At 62.1% G+C, this 27806-nt stretch overlaps 2 protein-coding genes across 6 annotated transcripts in view; one reads left to right on the top strand and one right to left on the bottom strand.

Annotated features, from left to right (window-relative positions):
- The window catches only part of Macrod1 (mono-ADP ribosylhydrolase 1), a 155381-nt gene that overhangs the window by 77294 nt on the left and 50281 nt on the right, over nucleotides 1-27806 (bottom strand). For 2 of the 4 annotated variants that reach the window (XM_078045765.1, XM_078045764.1), the window contains exon 4: nucleotides 20841-21035. The exons of the other annotated variants lie outside the window; for them this stretch is intronic. In XM_078045765.1, coding sequence (XP_077901891.1) covers nucleotides 20841-21035 — 195 coding nt within the window. The remainder of the gene's footprint in view (nucleotides 1-20840; nucleotides 21036-27806) is intronic. 4 annotated transcript variants of the gene reach the window in all.
- The window catches only part of Flrt1 (fibronectin leucine rich transmembrane protein 1), a 75797-nt gene that overhangs the window by 27037 nt on the left and 20954 nt on the right, over nucleotides 1-27806 (top strand). The gene's annotated exons all lie outside the window — the stretch shown is intronic.

Below are 27806 nucleotides of genomic sequence, written 5' to 3'. Positions count from 1 at the left end.
ATGAAATATAGATTCAATACCTGCGCCTTCCTGCTCACAAATCATGCCCCCGGCCCAGGTGATAGCCGGCACAGGCGCCCGGCTCAGATAACAGAAGGAGGGACAGTGGGGACAGAGGCAGTCCTTGCCACCCACCCCAGCTCCCCAGCAGTTCTGTACTGGGGCCCTGGAGCAGGTGGGGTGCACAGGGGAGAGTGCCCTCAGCCCCTGCCATCGGGGGCCTGGCAGGCTGCAGCCAGGCTTGTGATCTGGGGAAGGCCCCCAAGGCCGCTGGTTTCCCAGACTGCAGGCAGCTGTGCCACCCCATGTTCCCTCCAGCGCCGCGCCTGGGGGTCAGGGAGGAGCTGAGCCCCACTTCCTGCGCCTGTGCATTGGTGGCGGTTTGCTCGACTTTTTACGAGTGGGCTGGCGGGGAGCTCATCCCGTTACGATGCACTCAGGGACCCTGACGACTAATTTAATTTAAAACAGCCTTGCAATAAAAGCTCAGGACGGAAAACCGCCGAGTCTTGGGGGTTATTTAACAAATTGCCTCACAGATAAATACATGACAATGATTCTCAAACCGGAGTCGTGCGAAGTTGAAGTAAAATTAAGAAAGTCGAATCAAAATGTAAATTAATGGCGTTGAGAGACAGCGTTTGCATTGGCAGGAGTCACGCTTTGGGAGTGTTGGCAACGTTTTTGCCTTCTGTTCAGTGACGTGGCCCCTCGAGGCTGGGCCAGAAGTCCCTGCAGTCCCGGCAGCGGGCAGCTGCGGGGGTGAGGCTGTCCAGCCCCACCCAGCATCTGCTTGTCCCAGTGTCCCACCTTCTGGGTGCCTAGACCATCAGCCCCTGCAGGCCCAGGCCAGGGACCAACAAGACTGGCCACTTCTCCTCCTCGGGCCCAGCTCCCGGCATGCCCACTGTAGTTCTCTTGGTTGAAGGCAGCAAGGAACAAGGAGATTGGGCATGACAAGAGCTGGCACAGACTCGAGCCTGCCGCAAGCGTGAGGTCCTAGAACGACAAAGCTTAGCTCTTTTCAGTGTGTATCTCTGGATGAACGTGCAATATTCCCTGCCCCAGCAAGCCCATTTGATTGACAAGTAGACTGAGGCCAGGTAGGCACAGGCAGCACCGGCAGGACTCAGTGCACCCAGTGCTTCTTCCTGCTGCAGCCTGCACCACAGTCCTGACCTCACTTCTGAGTGCAGAGAAGCTGAGGGTGGGCTGGCTGCCAGCTTGGGTGCCCAGATAATGGGCTCAGAACCCATGGCACTCCTAAGGGCATGTCCACTCCTGCCCATTGTGGGCCTGTGCCCCCAGCAGCTTCCTACCTGGCCAAGATCAGCCTTGGGGCTTCCTTGGAGGATTTTAGAAGTGATGGGTGCCCATGTCCCCCTCCCCCAGGCTGGAGTGGGGGGGGTCGGCTGACAGTCAGTCCTAGGCTCCTTATTTGGAGTGGACTTGCTGGATGAGCCCTGTGCTAATCAGCCTGGGTGGGGGAAGAGGGACACCAGAGCCTGTGCAGGGTGGCAGGACAGTGCTGGGGCAGGAGATGAAGCCCTGGAGGCTGGACCTGGGAGGCAGGTGGGGGTGAGGAACCACGCCTCCCCCAGCCTTCAATCCTGGCAGGGGGCAGAGCTGGACAGGACTGGGCCAGCAGAGGGTGCGGTGGCTCTTCACCTGGAACCACAGTCCCATCTGACACCCTAGACAGCTCGGAACCTGGGGGGAAGGTGCTGCCAGGCCTGGATGAAGGGCGCTGTGTGTCTGCTTCCTGTCTACCCCTATACCAAGGAGTCGCAGGGAACCCTGGGGGACAAAGGAGCCAGGTCCCTCCCCAACCTGGCCTCAGAGACCTCCAGCGGGGCGTGGGGGTGACTCCACACCATCCCGGGTCCGAAGTTGCCAGCCCTGGGTAGGGGTAGGGGTAGCCCAGCCACCAGAAGGCTCTCCCGTCCGCCAGGTGGGCCAGCGGTGGGGTCAGGGCCGCCGCCCTACGAGGCCTGACCCCGTCCTCCGCAGGCAGGCAGGCGGACCCCTTCCCCGCGGGGCTCCAGACCCCAGGCGGAGGGGCGCGGTGCCACCGCCCCGCCCGGGCCTGGACAGCTGCGTCACTTAACATTTCACCGGGAAACCTCAGGAGCTGCAGGCGGCTGCGACGCAACAGGCTTCTTATTGACAGTCATTAAGTCTTTAGCAAACGGTTGAGGAGAAAAAATAACCCTGATGAGGATTTATCTCGAGCCCATCCCAGGCCTCCGCTGCAAAGGCGCGTGCCACCTACCCCCTCCCAGCCAGCCAGTGTCCCTCCGCAGGGGAGCGGAGCAGGGGGCGGGGGCTGGGGGACCGGAGGGGGTTGGTGAGAGGCGACAGCAAGGACCTAGCCCCCACGCGTGTGCTCCCGCACCGCCTCCGTCCCCCGGCGAAGGGCACTGCGACACCCCTTCCCCAGAGGTGGAAACTGAGGCCTGGGGACCAGGTCTCCTGCTGAGTTAGGGTCACACAGCTGGTGGGTGGCAGAGATGGGAACCCCTGATGCACCCAGCGGGGCATCTGACAGGGCTGATCAGAGCCCCGCAGTCCCCCAGGAGCCTAGGCCGACGCTGGGGAAGGTTCCCTGGGGCCCTCGGAGCTGCAGGGGGGACTCAGCCTCCTGGCTTTTCGAGCTTGTTTCTTCTGTAAAATGGAGCCGGCAACGGCTCCCCAGGAGGGAGGCGGGAGGGAGCGGAGGGAAGTGTTTGGAAAACTATAAAATGCCAAACAAACAGGAGGCTGGCGGGAAGCTTTCCCGACCCTCCCAGTAGGCAGGCTGGCGATGGGAAGGCAGGTCAGGCGGGATCCAGCCCCGCCCGCCGTCACCTCCACAGCGGAGCTGACTGCGCTGCGCTGCGCTGCGCTCTGGGGCCTCCCAGCTGATCGGGGCAGATTTAACAGGACTTTGAAAAATAAAAAAGGTAAAACAGCCAAACCACTGCCCGCTCCTCCTGCTGCAATAAAAATGGATTTATTTGTTCGTGGAATGAAATTTAATAACTTTGGAGGGAGATGAGGCGTGAACAATAATAGTTTTTTTGCTCTTTCTCGTTTTGGAAGTGGGGAGAGCAGGATGAGGAGCAGGCAGAGGCTCCTCTGGGACACTGGGAAAGGGGATGCTGGGGGACCAAGTCCTCGGGGGGTGAGCAGACAGAGGAGGGGCTGTCTCTGCTCCACACTCCCAGGAACAGATTCCAGGGGTCAGGCCTGCGCTCAGCTCTTAGCCAGGCCTCTCAGGGCCTTTGCACCTGCTGGGCCCTCCAGTGGGGGGCGCCTTTCTACGACTCCACAAGACGTCCTCCAAGGCTCTCCTACCACCCTGTTGGAAGCGGCCTTCCCAGCCTCCTCAGAGCCTCTGTTCCATCTGTCCCTCAGGGAAGCCACATCGTTTCCCACCCAGTGCAGGGCCGTGTTGCGGGCTAGGATGCTCCCAGATTCCAGCTGGGATCCTGGTCCTGCTGGCTCCATATCTGGGGCCCAGCCCAGGGCAGCTCTCAGGCCATGCTTGTTGAATGAATGAGTGAAAGTCGAGGATGGAGACCCAGGGTCCACTTTTCCCCTAGCCCAGGGCTAGGGCTGGACTGAGGCCAACAAGAGTGTCCCTTTGACTGGCACCCCAGGTGGCCATGGGTCCTGAACTGGCCTGGGGCTAACTTGGGGCCCCTCTTAGACCAGGGTGCTGCTCTAGGCAGGGTGACAGGCCTTAGTGCCCCACCCCAAGAAACTACTGCTCCTCCAGGTACAGGTGGCGTCTCCTTGCCTCTCTGGGTCTCGGTGTCCCCACCATGAAGTGGGCACCACTGAGTTTCCCAGTCTGGTGGTCATGGGCAGGCCCTCTGTCCAGTAGGAGGCCCCAGGGCCAGGCATGGCTGGCGACTGGCCTAGCCCCTCCTCCCAGGGCTGTGGGGTGGGATGTGTCTCTGAGTGCCTGTGGGTTGGGAAGGAGCTGGTGGTGACCAGAGGCCTTGGAGGGGACCTCAAGGAGCCTGCCCCACCAAAATCTGCCCAGCGGAGATTCCCGGGCCCAGCTCTGCAGCCCAAGCGGCTGAGGGGACGTGGCCGGCTCCGGAGCTGCTTGGCAGGTCGATAGCAAAACAAACGCACTATTGACCGCGGCCTCGCACTAAATCCTCCCCGCAGACACAATGATGTGAGCCCGGATCCATCGACTGCTGAACTCTCTCCCCGGGCAGCTGGGGAGGGAGCGAGTGGGAGCGGCTGCTGGACCCGGGGCAGTGGGGGTGCAGGGGGTTGCCAGCGGCCCTGGGGTGCAGGGTTGCCCTGCAGCATCTCATAGGACTGGCGTGGGCGCCCCGGGCCAGCCCTTTGGGGCCGCCTCTGTGGAGGCAGGAATCCCAGGAGCTAAAATTAGGTCCAGCCAGATTCAGCCTTTAAAAAAAAATAATAAAATAATTACACAACAGATAAATATCAAAAAACTGCGTGGGGCATCGCTCAGTTCCGAAGCCAACAAACCAAACACCAGGTGAAGCTGCCCACGCACGGGGCCCAGGGCTCAGGGAGGGCAGCCTTCCTGCTGGGTGGCTCTGGGCCCCTTCTTCACTAGCAGCGCTTGGTCCCCATGGCCATGCAGTGGGCACAGGCGCCGAGTCCTGGTGCCATCCATGCTGAGGACGACAGGAGTTAAGATCTGTGCGCTGGGGGGCACTGGGCGTCTGTTCATGGCTTCGCTGGCCGCGCTGCAGCCTGACCCCGGCTGTGGCTCCGCGGTGCTGAGCTGAGGGTCTGGCCCCCAAACACTCCCGGGCAACCTCAGGATGGGCGAGGGCGTAATTTTTCTCGAAAACGGGTCAGATTCTCAAAGTGACCTCCCCTAAGCGGGTCTGCTCCGACGGCCCGTTTCATGAAGGGTTCTGCGACCTGACAGGCGTCGGGACTTACCCTGGCCAGCCTGGGCAGAGCCACAGGCCTGGCTCCCAATGGCTCAAAGCCTCTCGTCCCTGCTGCAGGACACCTGGCTCTGTCCAGGGAGCTGGAGAGAGCCAGTGACCCCCACTACAGGTTTCTGAGACACAGACCCCCTGCCTCAGTTTACCCCTCACCCAGCTGTCCGCTATTCACAGTTCCCAAGTGCCAATGGGAAACAGCTGTGATCTGTAAGCTGTCCCCCAGCGCGTGTCCTGTGGCCTCTGCAGACCCCCACGCCCACCCTCTCTCCTCTCTGAGGCCACCCAGACCAGACTTGGGGTCCCAGAGTCCTGTCTTTGAGCCCCACTTGCCCCTTCTGATGTCCCTCTGGGCGAATGCGTGCCTGCCCAAAGCCTCGCTCTGGGCATCCCTGAGATGGACAGAACGGAACGAGGATTTTTGGAAGGATTAACTGAGGTCATATGTGGCACTTATTAATTAACTTATTAATTCAGAATTAGTGCCAGTCTCCTGCCGTGCCGAGGCCGCGCGCCCTGGCCCGGGGAGAGCACATCTGCGCTGGGCGCGGAGCCTGTGGGTCTGGCGCGTCAGATGGTGTGTGAGTGTGCGCGTGGGTTCTCGCCTCCCAAACATACTCCTCGAGGAGAGAAAGCCAGGCCTTGGCAGGGTAAACACCGCAGCTTCCCACGGAAACCCGGCAGCCACCTCCAGCCCGTCGCGGGAGGGAGGCCGGGCGGGCCCAGGTCCTTGCTGGACCCGAGTTGTGGCCTGGACCTGGGTCTGCCCAGCTGCACTGGGCTCTGGGGTTGGAGGACAGGCTGGGCTCAGGTGGGGCAGGCGCCGAGGCCCTGGTGGTCAGGTGTGTCTGGGAAGCCCAGGTGCAAGGGAGAGGAGTCTGGCCAGCCCACCTGCATGCCCACCTGGGGTGGCCTGGGGATCCCGCCATGGGAATGAGGTGGTGGCCGTCCCCTCCCCTCTCTGGCCTCACCTCCCTCCAAAGAAGAGTCACCTGGAAGGTAACAAGCAGGACCCGGCTCAGACAATCGTCTCCTTCTATAGTGGGGAAACTGAGGTAGAGAGTCCGGAAGGGCCCCCCGAGTCCAGCTTCTTGCCACTCTTCACCAGGATCGAGGCTCAGGGGAGGCCCCTCTTCCTTCCCCACCTGCTGAACTTCCATGTTCCTCAAGGCCCCCGCTCTGGCCCCTGCCTAAAACCTCTGAGGGTCACAACGCGGTGTCCTGGGCCAGGCCTCAGTGGAGTGCCCCACCTGCAGAACAATCCTGGGAGGGAGGACCTGTCGTGTTGTGGGTGAGGAAAAGAACTCAGAGAGGCCGAGTTTCTGTCCCAAGGTCACAGAGCAAGTAAGGGCTGGGGAAGCAATTCGCCCGCGGCTTCTGCGCTCCCTCCACCGCAGCGCCTCTTCGATGCTGAGCCCAGCTTTCCTCCAGAGGGTCTTTGCCTTCCCAGCATGTCCTGGTCATCAGACCCTTCTGCCCCCGCGACCAGACACTATCACGTTGCCCCGTGGGTCCCTGAACTGTTGGGGGCTGGGCTTCTTCTGTCACCTACTTCTGCATCAACAAAGCCGGTGGGTTAATCTGGCCTCTGCCTTCCTCTTGTTCCATCCCACCCTGACATAGGTCTGGAGGCTTCTGGGCCCCCATAGCAGCCCATCATTCCCCCACTATCTCCAGGGCCCAGAGCAGTGCTTGGCACGCTGGGGCCAGTCGTCTGTACTGAACGAATGATCTCATCTGTGCAGGGTCCCGAGCTGGCCCACAGCTCTACACCCCCAGCCAGGATCAGCTCTTGTCATCCTCACAACAGCCTCATCTGGTGGACAGCGTTAGTATCCCCATTTACTGGAGGAGAAAGCAGAGGTACAGAGAGGAGGTGATGTAGCCCAAGGTCACACAGCCCAGGAAGAGGTCGCCCTCTCTGTCTTTAGGAGCTGGGGTCTGATCCAGGTGAGCCCTGGGACGACCTTAGAAAGTTCACGGCACCAAAGCAGAGGGTCTGCCTGCTGCCCAGGGGTGGGGTGGGCGTGGCAGCCAGGGTTCGGAAAAACACCTCTGGACCTCGCCCACTCGGGCAGCGGGACGGGTTGAGGCAGGGAAGTGGACAGACTTGCTCCAAGGAAGCAGGGTTGCCAGGTTTAACCAAAAAAAAAAAATACCAGATGCCCAACGAAAGCTGAATCTTAGCCAATTAACCAGTCATTTTTATAGCAGACAGAAATACACCTCATGCAATATTTGGGACATAAACTAAAAAAATATTTGTCATTTGTCTGAAGCACAATTCAGTGACTCCCGCATTCACCCAGCAGCCCTGAAGGGAAGGGTACAAGGGCCCAGGAGTGGGAGCCAGGCTGTGCTGAGGCCAGAGCAGGAGCTCGCTGTTGGCAGAGGTCAGGTGGAATCTAGGTCAGGACACCTGTCCTGCCTCTCCGTGACCAGACCTGGTGCCGCCCCTGCCCCCGCCCTTCCTCTGCCTCAGGCATCGTCCCCCCCCTTCCCACGCTCCCCACGGGCTGGTCCCTTGGGGCTCGACTTGCTCACGTGGAAGGGATGGGCTTGGAGTGAATCTTCACAGCTGGGTTATCACCTCCTAAAAATAGGGCCAAGTGACGGATGGGGCTGTCGCCAGGCCCCGGAGCCAGGCGGAGTGCGTGGGAATGGCGGGGGTGGGTGGGTCACAGACCCCAGTGCCCTCAACCTCGGGTGACACTCCCACTCCCGGTGGGCTGACCCTCTCCCAAGGGCCAAGCTGCTCTGTGCCGTGGTCTTCAGAGCTGGGGCTGAGCTTCCGGGTGGCCCCGGGACGACTCCTCCTGCCAGGGGCCCTGCTGGGCAGCTGGGAACTGGCAGCTGGGCAGGTCAGGAGGGCACACCATGTGTCAGGGGCCAGGTCTCTGGAGGAACGCCTGAGAAGAGACCCTGGACAGTGCTGCCGGCCTCTTGCTCCCTCTGCCCCGGTCAGTCTCGTTCAGGATGCATCGGCCTGACCTCAGGATCCCGGCGGATGGCGACTGTGGAGGACTGGCTGGACCTCAGGCCAAGGTGGGGCAGATGCCTCCGCCGACCACCTGACCCCACGCAGACGGGTGGACGCACACGCTGACGGAGGCACACGCTCACTCGGACACACAGGCGCCTACACATGCACACTGCCCCCCAGCACAGGCCTAGAGGGAAGGGTCACCGTCCTTCTGTGCATGGTCACCTGGGAGTGGTCAGCACTGCGGAGGGAGGCACTCCCAAGCCACCGCTGGACTCCCGGCCGCCCAGGGCAAGAAGGCTGTTTGCGCGACACTTGGGCCGGGCTCTCCCTGCGACCTTGGGGAAGCTCAGGAGCCCGAGGCCTTCCGAATGGCAGCGACAGCTGTGCGTTCACCAGCTCTGGGGACTGTGGTCTGCATCCACGTGAGCCTGCGTGGCCCCTGCCCAGCCCGGACTCCCAGCCTTTTCCTCAGCTTGCGGCCAGGGCTCTCCCACGTCCCAGGCCTGGGCGTCAGGGTGCTGGGGCAGTTCTGCGAATGCCCCTTTCATGGCCTTGCTGGGCATGTGCCTGCAGGGGGGCGCCGGGGACAGTGGCTCCTTCCTTTTCCCACCCCCACCCCCACACCTGGCCTCTTCTATGCGGAGGCCCCCGCTTGCCTGCAGGCCTCCCCCCAGCCTGGGCCGTCTGCATCGCGGACTCTCGAGGGCGAGACGGCTGCGGAATCACGACATTAAATGCAGCTGCACCGAAACATGGTCTCAATCCAATTACGCCAGGAAACAAGAGGAGCCGCTTAGGCTAATCTGGTTATTCCGGCCCGGCCTCCCCTCGAAGCCTCGGAGGGATGCCCAGGAGGGGAGCTGTCTGGGTGGGCAGCCGCCTGAGCTCAGCCCTGTCCCCAGGGGCCCCACAGGCAGCCACAGGATTGCCCGCCTCTCTCCCAAGGAGGTCACGCTCCTGTAGGCGGGGAGGCTGTCCTTCACAGTGCCCCAGCCCCAGTTTGAAGTCACCTGGCCTGTTGCAGGCAGGCCCTGCGCAAGGCGCCCAGGCAGGCCTGTGGGGGTCCCAAAGACCATTTCAGGGGATGGCTGCAGGGAGGGGGGCCCATCTGAGGTGACGTGGGGGCAGAGGCCAGCACAGGGACAAGGAACTGGCTGGGGGAGACTGTCCTGGCAGAGGGGACAGACGTGGAGAGCCTGCGGCAGGTTCCAGAACACTAAGGCAAGCTCGTGTGTGGGGAGGGGCCGGAGGCTGGGGACCCCCGCAGAGAACCGGGTTTGTTCCAAGGGCTGCTGTGGCATATGGGTTCCCAGAGGCTCACTCTCCTGCAGCTGCCTGTGGACAGGTCAGGGGCAGAGGGGAAGCCATCGCTGTCTGCCAGGGAGTGCCCAGGGCCCGGTGGGAGCTGCCCAGGGGAGGGCTGGGGCCGGGCCCATTGGCCCAGGGAGAAAGGCTCATTGAGAGTGCGGCTGAAGGAAGGCGGGTCCAGGGCGCCCAGTAGCCGGGCAGCACACAGGGCTGGCCTGTCCCAGGACTCTGCAGTTCCAGTACAGACGGATTTGGAACAAGAGGTTATAGGAGGGAAGGGGACTATGGGGGAGTGAGCAGGGGACACTGGGTACTGGAGCCAGGATCAGAAGGACCAGCGAGAATCGGCCAGGCTAGCAGGGCTGCAGGGTTGGGCATGAGCACTGCCCAGGAAGGGGGCCGGGGGCGCAAAGACTGGGAGGAGAGAGACTGCAACCCGCTGGAACAGAGAGGGAGGGTCTGCACAAGAGGCCCTCAAAGCCATGGGAGCTGAACCCCCTGGAGGAAAGGAGAGGTGGAGTGGCTGGGGCTAGGGACAGAGGGGACAGGAACATGGAGTAGTGGTGAGGAGGGAGAAGAGGGCACTTCCATCTGGAGGGGCAGCCAGGTGTGAGAACCACTTGGGCCTGGGAAAGAGCCAGTGGGAGCCAGTGAAAGTTCTTGAGTGAGGAGCAACAAGACGAAAGCTGTCTTCACTCATCAACGAGGGAGGCAGTGTTATTTCCTGGGAAGCCCTGAACTGACCTGAGTTCAAGTCTCAGTTGTGTTATCTGTTCATGTAAAACCGTGAGTGGGATCTGAGCCTGGGGTTGGCTTTCTAGTCCTCTCTTTCTCTTTGTTATCCCTGGTGCTGGGGACAGAACCGGGGCCTTGCACTCTACCACTGAGCTACACTCCCTGCCCCAGGGATCGTTTTTGTTTACAAGCCTGGTTCAAATTCACTTTTAAAAACTAAGATACATTCAGCCCTCGGTATCCACGGGGAATTGGTTCCAGTGTCCCCCCCAGGACACCCAAATCCGCAGCTGCTCCAGTCCTTTGTATGAAATGGCGCTGTATTTGCATATAACCTGTGAGCATCCTCTAGTATGCTCTAAATCATCCCTAGATTACTTATAATTCCTAATACAATGTAAATGCTATGTAAATAGTTGTTACGCCGCGTTGTTTAGGGAATAATGACAAGAAAAAATATCTGTATGTGTTCAGCACAGATACAGTATTTTTTCCTTGAGTGTCTTCCACCCGGGGTCGGTTGGATCCTTGGATACGGCTGCAGATATGGAGGGTCAGCTGCTCGCCCACCGTGAGGTTCGCCCCTTAGACAGGCAGAGCAGAGTGGCTTCCCATGTACCCACAAGGTCGAACCAACGTCTGTTCTAGAACACTCCCACCACCCCAAGAAGTCTCAGGCTTGTCATCTGCAAATTGGGGATAAAAATCAGCCCGAGGCTGGTGGTGCAGGCTGGGTGCACAGCAGGCACGTGACCGGGGGCAGGTTCTCTAGCGGCGCCGAGCGTGGCCCTTTCCCATGTCGCTGTCCTCCTCTGTCCGGGGTGCTTCCTCCTCCGTGCGCACACACTGCACAGCCTGAGGACACCCCGAGCCAGCCTGGGACAGCAGGAGAGGAGGTGGGAGGCGGGAGGTCCCCGCTGGGCCCCACGGTGGCTGTTGGAGCTCACTGCTGCTCAGAGGGGACTGGAGCGGACCCTGGTGAGGACAGGACCCAGGGCAGGGGTCGAAGGTGCTGGGAGTGGGCCTCAGCAACAGGTCACTGGGTGCCATTTCTGCACCGAGGACTTGGGTGAGGGGGAGACTTCCAGGGGCCCCCCAAGCCTCCTGAAGCCCCTACACTGTGGGAATTCAGTGACATTATAGAGTTCCTGACCTGCTCCCCCACAAAGGCTGCCCGCTGAGTCGTTCACTACTCCGTGAGGACTGGCTGGGTTATCTGTCTGCCGGGCACACTCAGTGACGTCACGCGGGGTCCTGGGGCCTGCCCTGCAGAATGCCAGCTACGGCCCAGGACCGGCCTCCCTGGGGTCTGCCTGGCAGTGGGTGCTGCAGGTGTCGATGTAACTCTCCCACCCCATGACCCTGGCGTCCTCAGAGCTGGTGGCTGGGCGTCACAAAGGGGTGCCGGGGGACAGTCTAGTTCTATGGTGGACAGTCTAGCATGCAGCTGGAGCCCCATAAATGCTTCTCCACTTGAACCCAGCAGGGAGGGGGGGGTCGGAAGCCTGTTCCTCCCAGGAACACCCCAATCTCGGGACAGGGCTGTGCCCGTGAGCTGCTGGGCAGGCAGGGAGAAGTGTGGGGGACCCTCCTCCCCAGTCCACAGACACTGAGGCGGCGGTGCTGGGCGCTCGGTGCCAGAGCCAGGGCTGGACTCCTGGGGCTCGAAGCTCACTTCTACCTGCAGGGTTCTAAATGGCCACGTCGTCCCGAGAGCCGTGGCAATTGATCAGCCCTTTCAGCAGCGTGTGAACTGTCCGGTGCGGCGCTGGGGCCCAGGCCGTGGGTGAGGTCAGGGCGTGTCTGCCTCCAGGCTTGGAGCCCCAGCACGGAGGCAGGACCAGCAGCAGGCCACACACACCTGCTGGACACCCGCAGTCCCGCAGGCTGGGTACCTGCTCAGCCGAGGGCAGCTGGGCCCTGGGTGGAAGGAGATCTGCCTCCTGCCCTGCTGAGCAGGGATGTGGGGAGGCCGTCAGCCAGAGGGAGGGAGCCCTAGGCATGGCCTCTCCCGGAGCGCGCAGTGAGGGGTTTGGGGGCACTGGGGACTGGGTCACTGTCCGTGGGGGTAGGCCAGTACCATGAAAGTCGGAGCTCGGTGCTGAAGTGGGTTCAGATCTGGGTGAGGCTCAGGGATCCAGGGGCTGAGGACCTCTAGGTGCTGGCACCCGGTGAGAGGGAGGGGCTCCCAGCCTGGATGCCCAGGCTCTTGCCCTTCTCTCCCTCCCTGCAGGTTCCTGGGCCCCGCATGGAGAGGGTAGGGTGTCGGGATCACCCACAGCTCTCCCACTGAGAGGCATCTGGGGGGACAGGTAAGACCCCGGAAGTCTTGAGCCGCCTGCCCCCAGACCCACCCTTGGCTCTGGCTTTGCCAGGACCTGGAAGGTACCAGGCACAGAGACGGGCAGGGTGTGCCTGCTCCCGCAGCTGCCCCGACCTGTTCCTCCGCGTCTTCTCTCCTGGTCATATTAACCGCTTTCCGGCTGGCGACGGAACCCGTGGCCTCGGGCCTGCTGGGCGCCCGCCCCATCACTGAGCCACACCCCAGCCCTTCCTGTCCATCTCCCCTTGTCCCACTGAGCCCTGACGACGGGCAGTATCACTCCCACTCCACAGGCGTGGACCTGAGCTCAGAGAGGGGCAGTGAGTCTTAGGGCAAAGGTGACTCCACGGCAGGATCTGAACCCAGCCCAGGAGCTTCACGGCAGGGTCCCCGCCTCCCTCCTCTTGATCCGCTAGTATTATGTGGCATTTCTGTAAGCTGCCGCAAATCCTCAGCCAACGAGCTGAGAATAAATAAATAGGTTCATAAGTAAATAACGAGGGGCGGCCGTGAGCTTCTGACGGGGTCTGAGCTGGGACCTGGTGGGGGGAGTGGGGGCAGCACCGGTGCAGACTGGCACCTGGCCTTTTGCTATGGTGGGGCAGGGCCTGGTACCCCAACCCAACACCCAGCTGGGGCTGGGCACACAGGGAGGGTGCTGGGGGGGCAGGGCTTGGGTGTGGCCGGCTCTGCTGGCAGGGTGCCGACGGGGACCAGGAGCCTGCTCCCAACCATGTGGCCCCCCTCTTGGAGCTCAGACCCTGGTGCTGCTGTTACAGTGCAAATATGTGGACACATGAGTCTCCACCCTCAGGGCACAGAGAGGATCAGGACCGGCGCTGAGTCCCCAAGACGCTCACCTGGATGGGAGCAGAGCTGGGGACAGCAGGAGCAGTTTGAGGGCTGAGTCCAGGCTCCCAGACAAGGGGTTCCCAAAGAGAGTCCTCAAGTTCTTTGGAGGTGACTAAAAGGTAAAAGAGACCCCCAAGAGGGCACTGAAGGGCCCAGAGGATACCCTGTCCCCACTGGACACTTCTGCCCCGCCGTGTGGAGGGAGTGCGAGGTCATCACGGGGCAGAGCTGCAGGCCCTGCCTTCTCCGGGCTGGAGGGAGCCAGGTTCAGGGTCAACTTCTGCTGGCCCCTCTGGAAGCCAGGCCAGGGGTGAGGACGGGAAGGCAGCTGGCCTGTCCCCCTGCGGCAGGCAGGTCGTGGGTCTGTGCGTGGGGCAGGGGCACCAGCGCCTTCCACAGCCCCCGGGAGAAGCGCCCGCCCACCCTCCTCCCCAGGCCTGGGCAGAGGAGCCACTGGGACTCAGCCTCGAAGGTGACACAGCTATTTCTGGGCCTGGATCCCTGCCAGCTCGGCAGGAGCACGAGTGTGAGAATGTGGGGCAGGTGCTCCTGTCGGGGGCAGAGCCCGGGTAGCACTGCCCACCACGTGCACCTCCCCCGTAGGCAGGACAGAAGCTCGGAAGACAGCACGGAAGCCCCGAGCGCGATGGGAGAGGTGCGGGCTCTCGTCCAGGGCTGACCGGGGCCATTCTTGCTAGAGGCCTGGGGCAGCTGAGCCTCAATTTCTGTACCTGTAAAGTGGGTGGGAAGTGACCACTCTGGGAAACATCTAGAAGGATCCAGACAGTGTACTTGGGCAGGGCTCACCCCTGGGGACAGGCACGCTGGGCCACTCTGTCCACCAGCCTGTGCTCTCAGCCCTGACTGGGACCCCAGCATCCCTCTCACCCACCGGCCCAGGCTGGATGGGTCAGCAGCTGCTGGTCCAGGCGGGAGCAGGACACGGGCTCACGGGCTCTGGGATGTGTGGGTCCAAGGGCCTCTGGGCCACAGTGCTGTGTGGGGACCAGGGCTGCCACTCACCCAGGGCTCTCTCTCTTTTTTGATTTTCTTTTTTGGTGCCGGGGGTTGAACCCGGGGCACTCCACCACTGAGCCACGTCCCCAGCCCTACTGTGTACCTTACTCAGAGACGGGGTCTCACTGAGATGCTTAAAGCCTCACTAAGTTCCTGAGACTGGCTTTGAACCCGCGATCCTCCTGCCTCAGCCTCCGGAGCCGCTGGGATGACAGGCGCCCGGCCAGGCATGTTCTCTCTATGTGATGATGGAGTCTCCTGAGAGCTGGGCTTACTCTTGTCCCCGTTTTACAGATGAGGACACTGTGGCTCTGAGAGGTTTGGTCTCTTGTCTGAGATCCCCAGCAGTCAGGCCCTGGAGTGTGGGGGGTAGGGGAATGGGGGTGCTGGTCAGAAGGCGGGGCACACCTTGGTGGCCGAGTAGGGGACCCTCCACACTGAGAGGGGCTGGCAGGCTCGGGGAGGCTCCTGGAGAGCAGAGCGGCTTCCTGGGCACCGCGGGAGGCCACAGTGGAGGTGGTTCCCGCCCAAAGCTGATTCTGTCCTGTTCAATTTCAGACCAAAGTGCAAACAAGCCGCAGCCGCGTCCCAAATCAAATTGGTGCTGTGATTTCTCTGCGGACAGCGGGTGGCGGGCAGCCTTCCGGGGAGGAGGGGGAGGCTGGCATGGGGCACAAGCCGGCAGGGACGAGGCCATTTGTCTGGGGCAGCCGGCTTGGCTGGCCGGGATCTTCCACCCAAATTAAATTTTAACCCAGCTCATAAATCTTCCTCCAGGCCCGGCCCCCGCCAGGCCCACCGCTGGCAGCACTGTGGCCTGGCACGGGCAGCTTTGTCCCCCCAACAGGCCTGCCTGTTGGGGAGTGGGGACAGTGGCCCACAGGCAGGCTCTGAGGCCTACAGGCTGCTGGTGGTCCCGGCAGAAGCTCTATTGTCACCTGCGGCCCGTGGACCCAGGGGCTGCAGCTGAACTCTGTGCCCACAGTCACACCCCTGAGGTCGCAGCCCCAGGTCCCCAGCTGAGTAGTGGGCACCACCCTCCAGTCAGAAGCCAGGGAGGAAGGAGAGAGGTCCCAGGGCAGGAAGGGGTGCTTCCCGGGGCCACTCCACCCCCACGGAGGCCAGGCGTCCCTACCTGCCCCACAGAGTGAGTGGCAGGAGCCCCGGGGTGTTGGGGGAGGGGGCTGCTCTGCCACTGTCCCTCCCTGGAGCTCTGGGGTGAGCTAAGTCTGCCCTGGGAGGCTGGACTGGGCAGGCCACCATGCTGGGGGGCCAGGACTCAGCAGGTGAGCCCTCAGGCCCTCCAGGCAGAGGGCTTCCTCTGTTTATTCGCTGTTATTCGGGTGTAAGGTGCCCACACCCAGCCCCAAGACTTACAGCCCCAGCTCAGAGAGCAAGACATTCCCTGTGGCCCTGCTTGGCCCGCCTCCCTCTCCACTGCCAGCTGCCTTCCCTCTCCCACCACGCCCCAGGATCTCAGGATGGACAAAGTCCAGGCCCCTTCCCCACTGACCTGCCCTAGGCTGGGCTTCCCACCACACACCCCAAAGGCAGCCTTCCTCCTACCCTGGGCCTTTGCATGTGCCGCTGCTGCTGTTGGGGGGCTTTTCCTCTCCCTGCAGCCTCACTTTCCTCCTGACTCCCTTCCTGCCCTCAGTCACGCTGTAGGTGTTCAGCCATGTTTAGGGAAGAGAGATGGGGGAGGGAGGAGGGAGGAAGAAGATCACCGCGCACTGAGGTCAGCAGGCTGGGCCAACAGGGCAGCCAGCGGAGGGGAGTGGAAGCGGACCCACACTCCTTGGCCACCCTGGGAGGCCTGCAGCTGCAGCAGGGATGGCGGTAGCTGGAGCCCTCTGCCCTTCCAGCCACGGGAGCAGACCTGGTTTCTCTCTAAGGACGCGTGCGAAGGGCCACCAGAGGAGCCTTTCCATGAGGGCGATGACCCCTGGCCTGGCCCCCCAGACCTGCTCCCTGTCCCTCCACCAGCCCTGCCAGTGGGTCCCGGCAGCAGCCGTTTCCACGTGTGGCCCTGTGGCTGCCGCGGAGATTACTCCCCAAAGGCGCGCCTCCTCCCGCGGGCCCGGTTAGCACCACAGTAACCGCCAGCTGTCATTCACCCGCTCCCGCTCGCGGGCCACAAAAACATCACGGTAAATGGTGGCGCGGTGAAGGGTGGCCCCAGATCTGCAGGTCTGGTGGAGATGCACCTGTGCACACCCATGGCCACACCTTCCTGGGGACACCCCTGCCCGCTCCTGGGGACGGGGCTTCCCTTCTGCCAAACCCCCCAGCCCCACCAGCCTGGCCTGTAGCCCCTTCCACCTCTGATCAGCCCCCAAGAGCCCCCAAAGCCCACTCTCCTCAGGGCTCCTGGCAGGACAACAGGGCGGGTTCGGCGGACTGAGGGACCCCTTGGGAGCTCCCACCAAGAAGGCCACTTTCCAGTTGGGTGTGGGGCACACACCTGTAATCCCAGTTCTCAGCACCCAGGAGGCTGAGGCAGGAGGATTGCAAGCTCCAGGCCAGCCTGGGCAACTTGAAGAGACCTCGTCTCAAATCCAAGAGGGCTGAGGACGTAGCTCTGTGGCAGAGCAAAGGAAGGAAGGGAGAGGGAGGAGGGCCGAGGCAGACAGCCCCCGAGCCCCTGGTGCTGGCTACACCTCCCACCACCAAGGCCCCGGCTGCAGCACCAGGTAGGGATCCAGGTCTCGGGTGCGAGGTCAGCAGCACCTTCCGGGCTTCAAGGCCCACGGTGGACGCAGCTGGGGCTGGAGGTTGGGGGTGGCCCAGTCCGCCATCTCTGCAATGCCCTGGTCCTTGGACCACTCTCCCGGGGTCTGTTTCAGACGAGCAGGAAACAGGTGGGCAAAGGCCTGGATCCCCCTTTCTGGGCAGGGGTGAGGCAGAGAGACCTGGGTCATGGGGGAGGGGTGTCCAGGCCTTGTGGGCTGAGGGGAGCCCCTCAGGCTGGCCCTGGGAAGGGTGAGGCCAGAGCCCAGGGGCCGAGCCCAGGGGCCTGGCCCAGGTCACTACAGTGTAGAAATTCCTGAGGAGGCGGAGGCCCTGCATGGGCCACGGCAGGGGAGGCCAAATAGGAGGCTCATGGTGCTGCCCCCCTGCTCCTGGAGCAGATGGGTGACATCTTACAGAAGCTGGCCGGGGCCTGGCACAGAGTAGGGCCAGGTGAGGGAGGAAGAAAGAGGGGCCCTGCCAGGGCTGAGGGGAGGGACAAGGCCCCCACGCAGGTCTCTGTTGTAGAAGGTCCTGCCACCAGGGAAAGAGCAAGGACCAGGACTCTGGACCCCACTCTGCCCTGTGTGACTTGGGCAGGGCACTGAACCTCTCTGAGCCTCAGTTTGCCCCACTCTAGTGTCAGGGGGTTGAATCAGGTGGTATCTGAACAGTCCAGCAGTAGGACAGTGCCCAAGTGACAAATTAGAAGGGCAAGATGATGGCTGTGACTGGGACCCAAGGGCCGTGCCATCCTGTACGGGAGCCTTCTAGAGGGAGGCCCGAGAAGTGAAGACACAGGGGCTGGAGACGCATCCCCTGGCACCTTCCCAAGCCCCAGCAGCCACGGCCTGGGGGTGGGTGCTGGGAAATGAAGCTGGTGCCTCAACCCCAGGCCAGGCGTGAGCACCGGGCCTAGCCACCTCGGGCAGGATGGCGTGGTGTCTTCCCGACCAGGAGCCTAACAGCCAGAGTTATTCGACGTCATGTTCCTCGTGGGAGGAAAGCCACAGATAAGGAAGTCCAGGCGCAGGGCACAGTCACTGAGCCCAGAGCTTTATTTCCCCACTGGCTCCCTCCGCGGCTGGCTTCGCTCCATGGTGACTTAGGATGCTGCTCCACAGGGAGCGGGAGGTGGGCTAATGGCCACCTCTGCTTACAGCCCTGGGCCGGCTCTGCAGCTCACAGGTGGCTGGGGCAGGGCGGGATGCAGGGAGAGGATTGCAGGGAGAGGATTTGGGAGAAGGGGACAGTGAGACCTGGGCAAGACCCACAGCCTTGGACCAGGGGCGTCCAGCAGTTGGAGCACTGGGCAGCCCAGGTTTCGTCCCTGGCCATCAAGCCGACCTCTGCAGCAGAGGAGCCACCAGATAAAATGAGGGCAGGGGCTGCAGCAAGTCCCCACCAAGTCTCTCGGGGCTCGTCTCACATGGGGCTGGACAGAAGCACAGCCTGCGATGGGCTTAGCGCTTGGGCTCAGGAAAAACCTCGGCAGGGCTGGGAGGCAGGGAGGCCGCCAGGCCAGGGAAAGGGCTGAGCCAGACATGCAGGCCAGGGGACTCTGGAAGAAACGGCAGCAGGGTAGCACCTGGGCCAGGGCTCAGGCTTCGGCTCTGGTCCCCCCTGGTCAGGGACTGTGGGCCTGACCCATTGCAGGAGGAAAGGTGAGCCTCTGCCCTCACAGCTCTCAGGGCGGCCCAAGTCTCCAGCTGCGTGGCAGCGTTTACCCTGCCCTGGGGGCCGCCAGGGCTCATTTACGTAGGGATTTCATCATGTTTCTTGTTCTGTCGAGTTTCCTGCCGTTACAATTTCATTCTTCCCTTTGGGGACTTAAGGATGTTAAACTGGGCTGAGGTGGGGGTGGCTCCTTGGTACGGGGGAGGAGCTTGGGGAGGAGGGGCCTGAGGAGGAGGAGCCTGCAGGAAAGGGGCCTGGGAGGAGGAGCCTGCAGGAGAGGGGCCTGGGGAGGAGCCTGCAGGAGAGGGGCCTGGGAGGAGGAGCCTGCAGGAGAGGGGCCTGGGGAGGAGCCTGCAGGAGAGGGGCCTGGGAAGGAGGAGGAACCTTGGGGAAGGAGCCTGCAGGGGAGGGGCCTGGGAGGAGCCTGTGTTGTCCTATAGCCAGGGCTTTGGCTGGGAGCTTTGGCTGGGAGCAAGAGGGGGTTGCCCGGGCACCTGGCAGAGGGAAGAGGCCTCCCTGGCACACTGCCCCCAAGGCTATAATAGTGGCTTATGGATGCACAGGAAACCCGGCTGGCCCGGTCCTCTGGTGCTCACATGGTACCGGGTGCGACTCTCTCCACAGGCCTGGGATGCTGCTCCCATCCTGCCCCCATCACACAGATAAGGACACTGATGCCCAGAGACAGTAAGACACTTGCCCCATGTATCGAGCTGTTACTGATCTTCCTACAACGGCCCTCCTGATGGCAGGAGGCACCCCGGGAGGCAGTGGGACCCGGAGTCATCGGAGCTTGTCCAGGGTTATCTAGTAGAGCCCTCCATCTGGCCGCACCTCCCTTGGACTGTGAGAAACACACTGGGGGCAGTGGGGTCACAGAGGTCCCCTCTCGGCATGCTCAGGCTGCAGCAGGGACACCGGGGCAGCTGTCCTACAGGACACCAGCTCCATGAGGGAGGGCCACGTGGTCTTACGGAGCTGGTGGAATCTCATTTGCAAACAGGAGGCAGGAGGCAGACTGACCCCCAGCTCTGTGTGCCAGCCGTGCTGGGGACGGAACCAGCGCCCACACGTGTTACGCAGGCTCCCCACCACTGAGCGCACCGCAGCCCTGGCCACCCACTCAATTGACAGAGCACCTCCGGAGCCAGGGCCTGTCGCACACCCCGCGTCAGCCCAAGGCCACCAGCTGTCTGGTGCTGTCCCAGCCTGCGTCAGGAGCAGCATGTCCTGGGTGGCTGGTGTCCTGGCACAGTCTTCATCCAGCCCCCAGAGATGGCTCTGGAAAGAGGCTCCTTGAGGCTCTGCCCCAAGTAGTGCCCCCTGTTCTCGTCTTTTCTTTCTGCCTGGCTCTTAAAAAAAAAATTAAGCGCGGATGGTTTCATCTGGGGAGAATTAGTATTCCAGGCAGGGACCTGGGATGTGACGGGAATGTCAAGGCCGCAGCCACAGAGCTGGAGGGGAGGGAAGAGGGGCCGGGCCTGGCAGCCGAGTGGGGGCAGAGGGCGCTGATCCTGTCTGAGGAGGTATGGATGCCCTGGGGACCAGCTGCTTCAGCCTGCCAAGACTCCCTGGGGAGGTCAGGCGGGTGTGGACAGAGGGTTTGCCACAGATCCAGGACAGGAGACCACGTCTGGCTTGGACCTGTGGCTTCCTGTGGCCCCAGCCCAGCTCATCACACCCCCACCCCCATGCGCATGCCTACTGTGTGCTGAGCAGAGGGCAGGGGCAGGCCTGTCCTCACCACGGCACGCCACCAACACAGCACCCCTGTGTGACACACAGAGGTCACCAAAGACATGGGCATCACACAGCACCTCCCAAAGATTGACAGGTGTCACAAAAAATAAAGTCAGCTGGTAATGACTGAGGCCAACCGACTGAGATGGGCATCTTTGCCTGGGACTTCTCATAACCTTTAATTGCTAAGGTACCTTGAGGACCTACAGAGGGACCCGATTCTGCCACCTGAGTGTAGATCTTTTGTCCCTGGCCCCACAGGAAAGGTTGCTGTGGCCCTAAGGGCACATAACAGAAACAAGAATGGGTTTGCCATCAGGCTCTGCGCTGTGTGACCCTGGGCAGGCCCCTGAACATCTCTGTTCCCTTAGATGCAAAACTGAAATGGTCTCGGTGTAGCTGAGTCCTTCCCAGAACATCCTCCTGGCCCTTCTAGATGCTGGGCCCCGGAACACATCACACGTTTTCCTCTGGACCCAGAGTGCCAAGGACAGGGTCTGCCCTCTGTCCTGTGCTGGGCTGAATGTCTGTGGGCACTTCTCACCTGCATCTTGTGGAGCCCGGAACCCCACAGTGTTCCTGCTTGATGTGACAGGGTGGAGGCAGGGAGGGGGCGGTGTGGATATCACCTCCACTGTGTGGTCTGTTCCTCCTTTAATGCAGCCTGTCCAGGAACGAGGGCCAGGTGTTCCTCTGTATCTGGAAGAGTCAGCCATCTTGCTCCACAGAGAAGGCCAGGCTGAGAGAGAGCAGAGTGCAGGGGGCCTCAGTGGCCCCGTAAAGAAGCTGGGGGCAGAGGGGGGGTCAGGGAAGTCTGCCTGGAGGAGGGCACAGTTGTCAGAGCCGAGTGGTAGGTGCCCGGAGTGAAGGTCTTTTTATTCAGGGCCCCATGCACGCGAGGCAAGTGCTGCACCCCTGAGCCACATCCCTGGCCCTGAAGACCTCTGGGTCCCCTGGTCCTGCTGTCTAGTGACTCGCATCCTGGGACCGAGCCCCCAGAAGCCACCCATGCAGAGACAGGCTCAGGAAGGCCCGCTCACAGGCCTCCCAGTGCTGGGCCTCCTCTCCCAGGGGTCAGCTCGTCCTCCGCCCCCCATCACAGTGTGGTGGGCTGCCCAGGGGGTCCACGGGAACGGAAGTCACCGCCAGGTCAGGCCCAGGGGGGCTGCAGCCCAGTGCCCCCTCCCTGCCTGCACCCTCCGAGGGCCTGCAGCAGCCGTCGGGATGGGGCAGGGCCGGGCCCTGGCACCGCAGGCTCGAAGGTGCCTCCTTAGCCGCTGCTTCAAAGAGGCTCATTAGGAACAAAGCGACGGCGGATCTTTTCCCTTTTCCTTCTCTCCTTAAAGCAGGCGCCCAGCTGAAAGGGCCATAAGGAAACCCCAAGGAAGACGCAGCCCCCCCCCCCCAGGCTGGCTGGGTTATTTACTTAAAACCCTCTCCCCCTCCCCCGCTCAGCCGGCCCTGGGCTGGCTCTAAGTCCTTTTGAAGTGTTACAACCATTTTCTCCTCTTTCAATTAACAACAAGAAAAGGAACTAATAGCTTCCTGGGCTACTCGCTGTAAATATTAACACAGCCTGGCCCTCTGCTGCTCTCCAGGCGAGGTGCGCTGTCGGGAAGGAGCGGGTGGGCGATTCCCCACACACAGGCGAACCTCCCCTGGCACGGCTTCTGACAGGGCAGGGAAACGGGAGCGCTGGGGGGCGGGGAGCTGGGCGAGGGGCCTGTCCCCAGGGCTGGCACAGCGGTGCGGTGCGAGAGAAGCAGAGGAACGAGGCTGTGGGGGGACACTTCCGGAGGGAGGGGCAGCGCCCTCCATCTACACCTGGGTCGCCTGCCCAGAGCCGGAACGTGGCCCCGCTGTGGCTTTGAGTGAGGTTGGTGGCAGGGTGCTGATGGTCCCCAGGGGCGCACACTGGGCCCCCCTGCACCAGCACAGAGTCCCTGGGGAGGCTGGAAGTCTGGGGTCCCAACCTGCTTTGGGGAATTGGAGGCTGGGGGGGCAGGGCCGGCAGAGAAAGGGAGCAGACACCCCGTACAGAGGCTGGGTTCCCTGATACCCCTTCAGCCTTCTCCAGGGAAGCCTCTGTGACTATGGCCCCCTCCCTGTGCCTGTCAGCCCTGAGACACATCCTGTGGTGGCCAGCTAAGTGCCCCCCAAACATCTGTTTGAGAGCAACAGCGCTCTACCTGCTGTGGCGCACACCTGTGGTCCCAGAGACTTTGGAGGCTGAGGCAGGAGGATTGCAAGATCAAGGCCAGCCTCAGAAACTTAGCAAGACCCTATCTCAAAAAAAAAAAAAAAAAAAAGGTCGGGATATGGCTCAGTGGTAGAGTGCCCTGGGTTCAACCCCTGGTACCAAGCAAAAGCTGCCGCATGTGGACAGCACAGGCCTGTCTCGCAGCCAGGGTGCCAGGGACCTGTGCAGGGGCCTCAGCCCAGGCAGCCAGAGGGGGCCAGGCCTGCCTCCTCTAAGGGGCCAGCTAAGGCCGCCACAGCAGGGCAGGGCAGGGCGGGCAGGTCACGAAGCCAGCAAGATTGCCGGCAGAAGCCGCCTACTTTACTGAAATCCAAAGTCCTGACCTTGGCTGGTGGCACCAGACACATCAGCCCAGGCTCCCTCTAGGCTCCTTGCAGACCCTCCTGGTGAGGGAGGAGGATGAGCTGCCTCCCTCCCGGGAGCCCCAGGCAGAGGCCCAGGCCACCTTCTGGGCCTAGAGTCACGGAGGGCGAAGGAGCAGACCAGGGGAGGGCTACCGCGCCCCCCACCACGTGCACAGCCCCCTTGGGGTCTCTCCTCCTGAGGCCACGACAGCTGCCTGTCCCTCCGTGAGCCTGGAGGGGTGCGCGCTGCCCTGGGCCAGCCCTACGCGGTGCCCACTCTCTTGCCCAGGCTTGGACGAGGTTTCAAAGGCAGGAGAGCCCTCGGGGCGGACGAAGCATCTCTGGGCAACTGTGCGCCCTGTCCCCCGCCGCCCAGGGGTGACGTTCTAGATCCCCTGCCTGGTGGGGGCAGCACCTGCAGACTTGGGGCCTCTGCTCCACCTGGAGCCTGGCAGAAGGAGGACTTTGAGCCCAGCCATGCAGGGCCCCATGGGATGGGCAGCTGGCAGGTGGCCGCCCACCGTCCATCCCCATGTGACCTGGCCCAGCACTAGGGGACAGGAGTGAAGTCCCAGGCCAAGAAGGGAAGGAGGGACCAAGGAAGGAAAAGGAGGGGAGACAGGAAGGTCCACTCAGTGGCGGAAGTCCCGGGTCATGTCCTTCAGAGCAGCCATGGCCCAGGAGAGGCCTAGGGGCCCCAGAGCTCTCATCTGCGCTGAGCCCTGCCCCGTCGCCCATTTCCCCAGCATCTGTCTCTGAGGGTGGGCGCTGGCAAGGGTCCAGGCTGCTGGCTGGGCAGTGTGGGCTCCCGCGGCCACCCACGGCCAGCTGCCACACTCGTCCACACGCCCATTGCCCATTGTCCCTGGAAGTCTGGGTGTCGTCAGGAAACTGTCTAATTAGCAGAGTGGAGGTTCACACCGCCTAAGCAGCCTCTCGCCTCCGCCCCTCAGAGCTGCCGAGCCAGGCCCAGGGGCCAGGGATGGAGGGGGCAGGGAGACTCAGCTCACAGGAGCCTCCTGCTGCCTGCCGCTGCTCCAAGCCCATGACCTGCTCAAGCTGCCCAGGGACTGTGGGCCACAGCTCAGGGCCAGGCTGGGAGCCCCACAGCCGGCCAACTCTCCACAATGCTCCCAGAGGCACTCAATTGCCCTCCAGTGAAAAGGATGGGGTCCACTTGGCCCGCAGGCCTGTCTTCAGGGAGAACTGCAGAAGCTCCCAAGTCATTCGAGAGGAGACAGTTCAGCCTGGGCACCCTTGGCGGCTCCCCGCTCCCCTCAGTATGAAAACCAGGCCCCTCAGCACCACCCGCAAAGCTCCCCCAAGGCCAGGCTCCCCTCTCCCACTTCAGCTCAGTGATTTGGCTCTGGGCCCGTCCGCCTGCCCAAAGTACCCCGCCCCGCTTTGCACACGCTGTTCCCTTGGCCTGAAATACTCTTCCCATTATTTCCCATCACGCTGACCTCGTTCCAGGAGCCATCCTAGTCCCGAATGCAAAAGCCTTCCCTGGCGTGCGGCCCCAGCCCCAGCCCTCTGCCCCTGCTGCCCTCCGGGGACCGGAGCATGACCGTGGCACTGGCATTAGGGAGGAGCAACCACTCTCGGTGATGGGGCGGAAAGAACAGGCCCTGTGGCTGGCTGTCCTGGGGGGGGGGGAGCCAGCAGCCACGGAACAAACTCCGGGTCTGATCACAAAGGGCCTTTTCATCTATAAAGGTCAGATTCGGATGCTGACCTCAGCCTAGAAGTCCAAATGAAAGCGCACCGGGTCTCGCGGCTCGCTCCCGCGCCGACCTGCCGACGAGGATCTAAACTCTGCCCCTTCAACTCGAGGCAGCTCTGCCCAGGGAGGGGCCGACACCTTGATCACTTCAAACGCCGCTCTGCTAGGTCACCCGCCACAAAGCCCCCCTGGGCGTCCAGCAGCACATCCCAGGCATCTGATTAATGACACGCACAGATAAATCTGTCCCCAAGAGCTCTAGGTGGAAACCAAACAGGAGGGCTAATTGCTAATCTAGGACTGGTATCAGGGAGCGGCCTTGCTGGAGGCAGCCAGGAACTGTAAAGCCGGAGGACCATATCCACTCTGGAGGGAAGCCCCAGCTGCCAAAGGTGGGCACAGCTCTGGAAGGAGGACGGGTGGCCAAGGGGGACACCTGGCCGTGTCTGTCCCACTTTGCATTGCCACTGAGCTCATGTGAGTCTGAGGACCCCAGACCATGGCAACGTCTTCCCCAGGACGTCTCCTGGGACATCCCCCACGGGCTGGGCAAGGTGGCGCCCTTGTGTGTCTCAGGCCAGTCTCCTGCAAGCGGGGGGCTTTCCCGTGAGGCTGCAGCCTCCTGGAGTACAGGGGCTCCTCTCGGGATCCCCAGGGTCTTGTACAGTGCCTGGAGCATGACTGGACTCGGCCTATTATTGCTAAGCGGATGGAGAGCTGGGTGGACGGGTGGATGGACAGAGGAACGGAGGGAGGCAGAGCTGGGGGCTGCCTGGGGGGCCTCGGTGCCCTTAGCTCTGTCACCTGGGCCTGGAGCTGCAGGAGGGAGGGGCTGCTCTGGGAGTCTGGAGCACCAGCTTTTCTGCATGTCGCGAGGTTGTGTAATCTGGGACACGTCCCTTTCCACCTTGTCAGCCTGCACCATGAGGTGGTCCTCCCTATTCTGCCAGCTGTGTTGGGCTGTCCCAGGCTCAGAGGAGATGGCAAAGCAGAAATTACTGGAACAGGGTAAGGTGCATGTTTCCCTGGTGGACTGTGGGAATGGACAGGCAGATCTGCCAAAATGCAAAAGGAGGTGCAGATCTGCAGGACTGGGGGCTTGGCTGGCTTCTTTCCTTTTTTCTTTGAACCAGCAGGGCTTAGCCACTGAGCCACATCCTCAGCTTTTATTTGTATTTCATTTAGACAGGGTCTCGAGAGTTGCTTAGGGCCACGCTAACTGGCTGAGGCTGGCTTTGAACTCACGGTCCTCCTGCCTCAGCCTCCCAAGCCACTGGAATCATAGGCATGCGCCACCTGGCCCGGTTTGCTCTTTCCTTTCAAATTTCTTTTAATGCAACTGTGATGCTGTTGTTAGTAACAAAATAAAACTGGGTAAGCATGTCAGAAAAAAAAAGGGGGGGGTGCAGAGACCTGGAGCCTGTGGGAGCAGAGAAGGCCCAGGTAAGAGGGGCTCCACAGAGCTGTCACCTCTCCAGAGTCTAAAGAGGCCCCCATTCCTGATCCCTTGGGACCCCATGGATCCTTTTGTCCTTGGCTGACCCAACTGATCATGTGGCAAGTCTGCCCAGAGCCGTGAGCTTTGCCCGCTATGGCTTTACCAACCCAGTTCGCCATGGGTGCCAGGCTCTGGCCGAGGCGTCTGCCAGGCAGACACATTTACATATGTATTCCTGGGCCGCATTTGGTCCAGTGAATGCAGGTGGCCACTGATGATCGTCATTATGCAGCCACACGTGGGGAGAGCCACAGCGCTGCCCAGAGCTCATGCTTCCCAACCACTGCCAGCCAGGCTCACCTGGAAAGCCCATGCACCCCCCACGCCCACGTGGCCCCACTCACCCGTGGTGGGGACCCCCAGGAGCCCAGTATCTGCACACTAAGGTTCCCAGGAGGCTTGGGAGGATGCGGGGGATGGGTGGGGGGCCAGCAGGGAAGGCTGACCAGGGTGTGCAAAGCTGGACAGGCCCACCAAGAGCCTGGCTCAGACCCTTGGTTTTCTAAATGAGGAAGCAGAATGAGAGTTTGCTGGGTGCACTTATTAAGCACCTTCTGTGTGCACGGTACGGAGCCAGATGCTGGAAGATCCAGCCTTATATCCTCCCTCGAAGCCAGGGAGCTCACTTCCTGTGCTATGTCACTGCAGTCACGCTTAGTGGGGCCGCGTGCCTGGAGAGGGAAGGTGGCGATATCGCAGGGAGGGAGAGAGGGAGGGTGACGTTTGAGAGGACGCTCATGGGAGGGGAGCAGCAAAGGGATGGGCCTGTGTTAGGAGATGTCCATGGGTGGGCTGCGCAGGGCCAGGCCCTGGGAGGCCCTGGAGGACTTCCCAGTGTGCCTGTCCCCGGAGCCCTGGGTGGCGCCGAGGGGGAACATACCTGTGTATGAGCCGCCTCCTTCCTGGATTTGCAATCTCAAAGGCAGAGGGTGGTTTGTGTCTGTCATGGAGAGGCGGCTGGAGCATCTGGGCTCCCAGGACTCCATCTCCACGTACTGAGGTCCAGTCGCCCCACCCCCACCCCAGTGACAAAACAATTTCCTGGCCTGGCCAAGGAGGCAGGTGACCTCATTGGACTCTTTCCACCTCTCGCTTTCACAGAGAAATTACAATTTATAATTGGATGAATCGCACCGGTGGGGACAGCATGAGGGCTCGGACTGCAGTCTCCTGCCCTCCCTGGGGCCCCGGCCACCTGCCCACCTCACCTGCAGTGCTGGCCAGGCCTGGCCACTCAGGATTCCCCCCACAAAGCCTGCTGGCCTCAGGCCTCCTGCCACCTGTCCCCAGAAGCCCGGCCTCACCTTGGCAGCCCCCTCGCCCTGACACGCGTTCTTGCCCCGTGTTCCCGGCCGGCTGTGTACTCATGAGCAGACACCTGGGGTGTGGTGCCTGGTTTTTGTTTGTAACAATGAGCATTTCTCAAATCAGCCACCTCTGGCCCCCAAAAGAAAAGCCCCCAGAGGCAGCTGAGCCCCTCTGGATCTGTTAAACCAGCACTTCTGCTCTCAGATGTGTCATGAAAGCCCTTTTCCAAAGCAGGGACCCGTGGGGAACCGGACACCAAGGCCCAGGCCTTTCACACACCACGCTAATGAGGGGTGGCGTGGGGGGCTCTGGTTTTGTTTTAGGATTCCCAAGAACAGCCTGCCCTGACCCCGGGTCTCTGCAAAAGGGCAGAGCAG

Source organism: Ictidomys tridecemlineatus, chromosome 4 (assembly GCF_052094955.1).
Source record: "Ictidomys tridecemlineatus isolate mIctTri1 chromosome 4, mIctTri1.hap1, whole genome shotgun sequence".
NCBI lineage: Eukaryota > Metazoa > Chordata > Mammalia > Rodentia > Sciuridae > Ictidomys > Ictidomys tridecemlineatus.
Note: the sequence above shows the minus strand (reverse complement) of the source record. Positions and strands in the feature narration are given on the sequence as shown.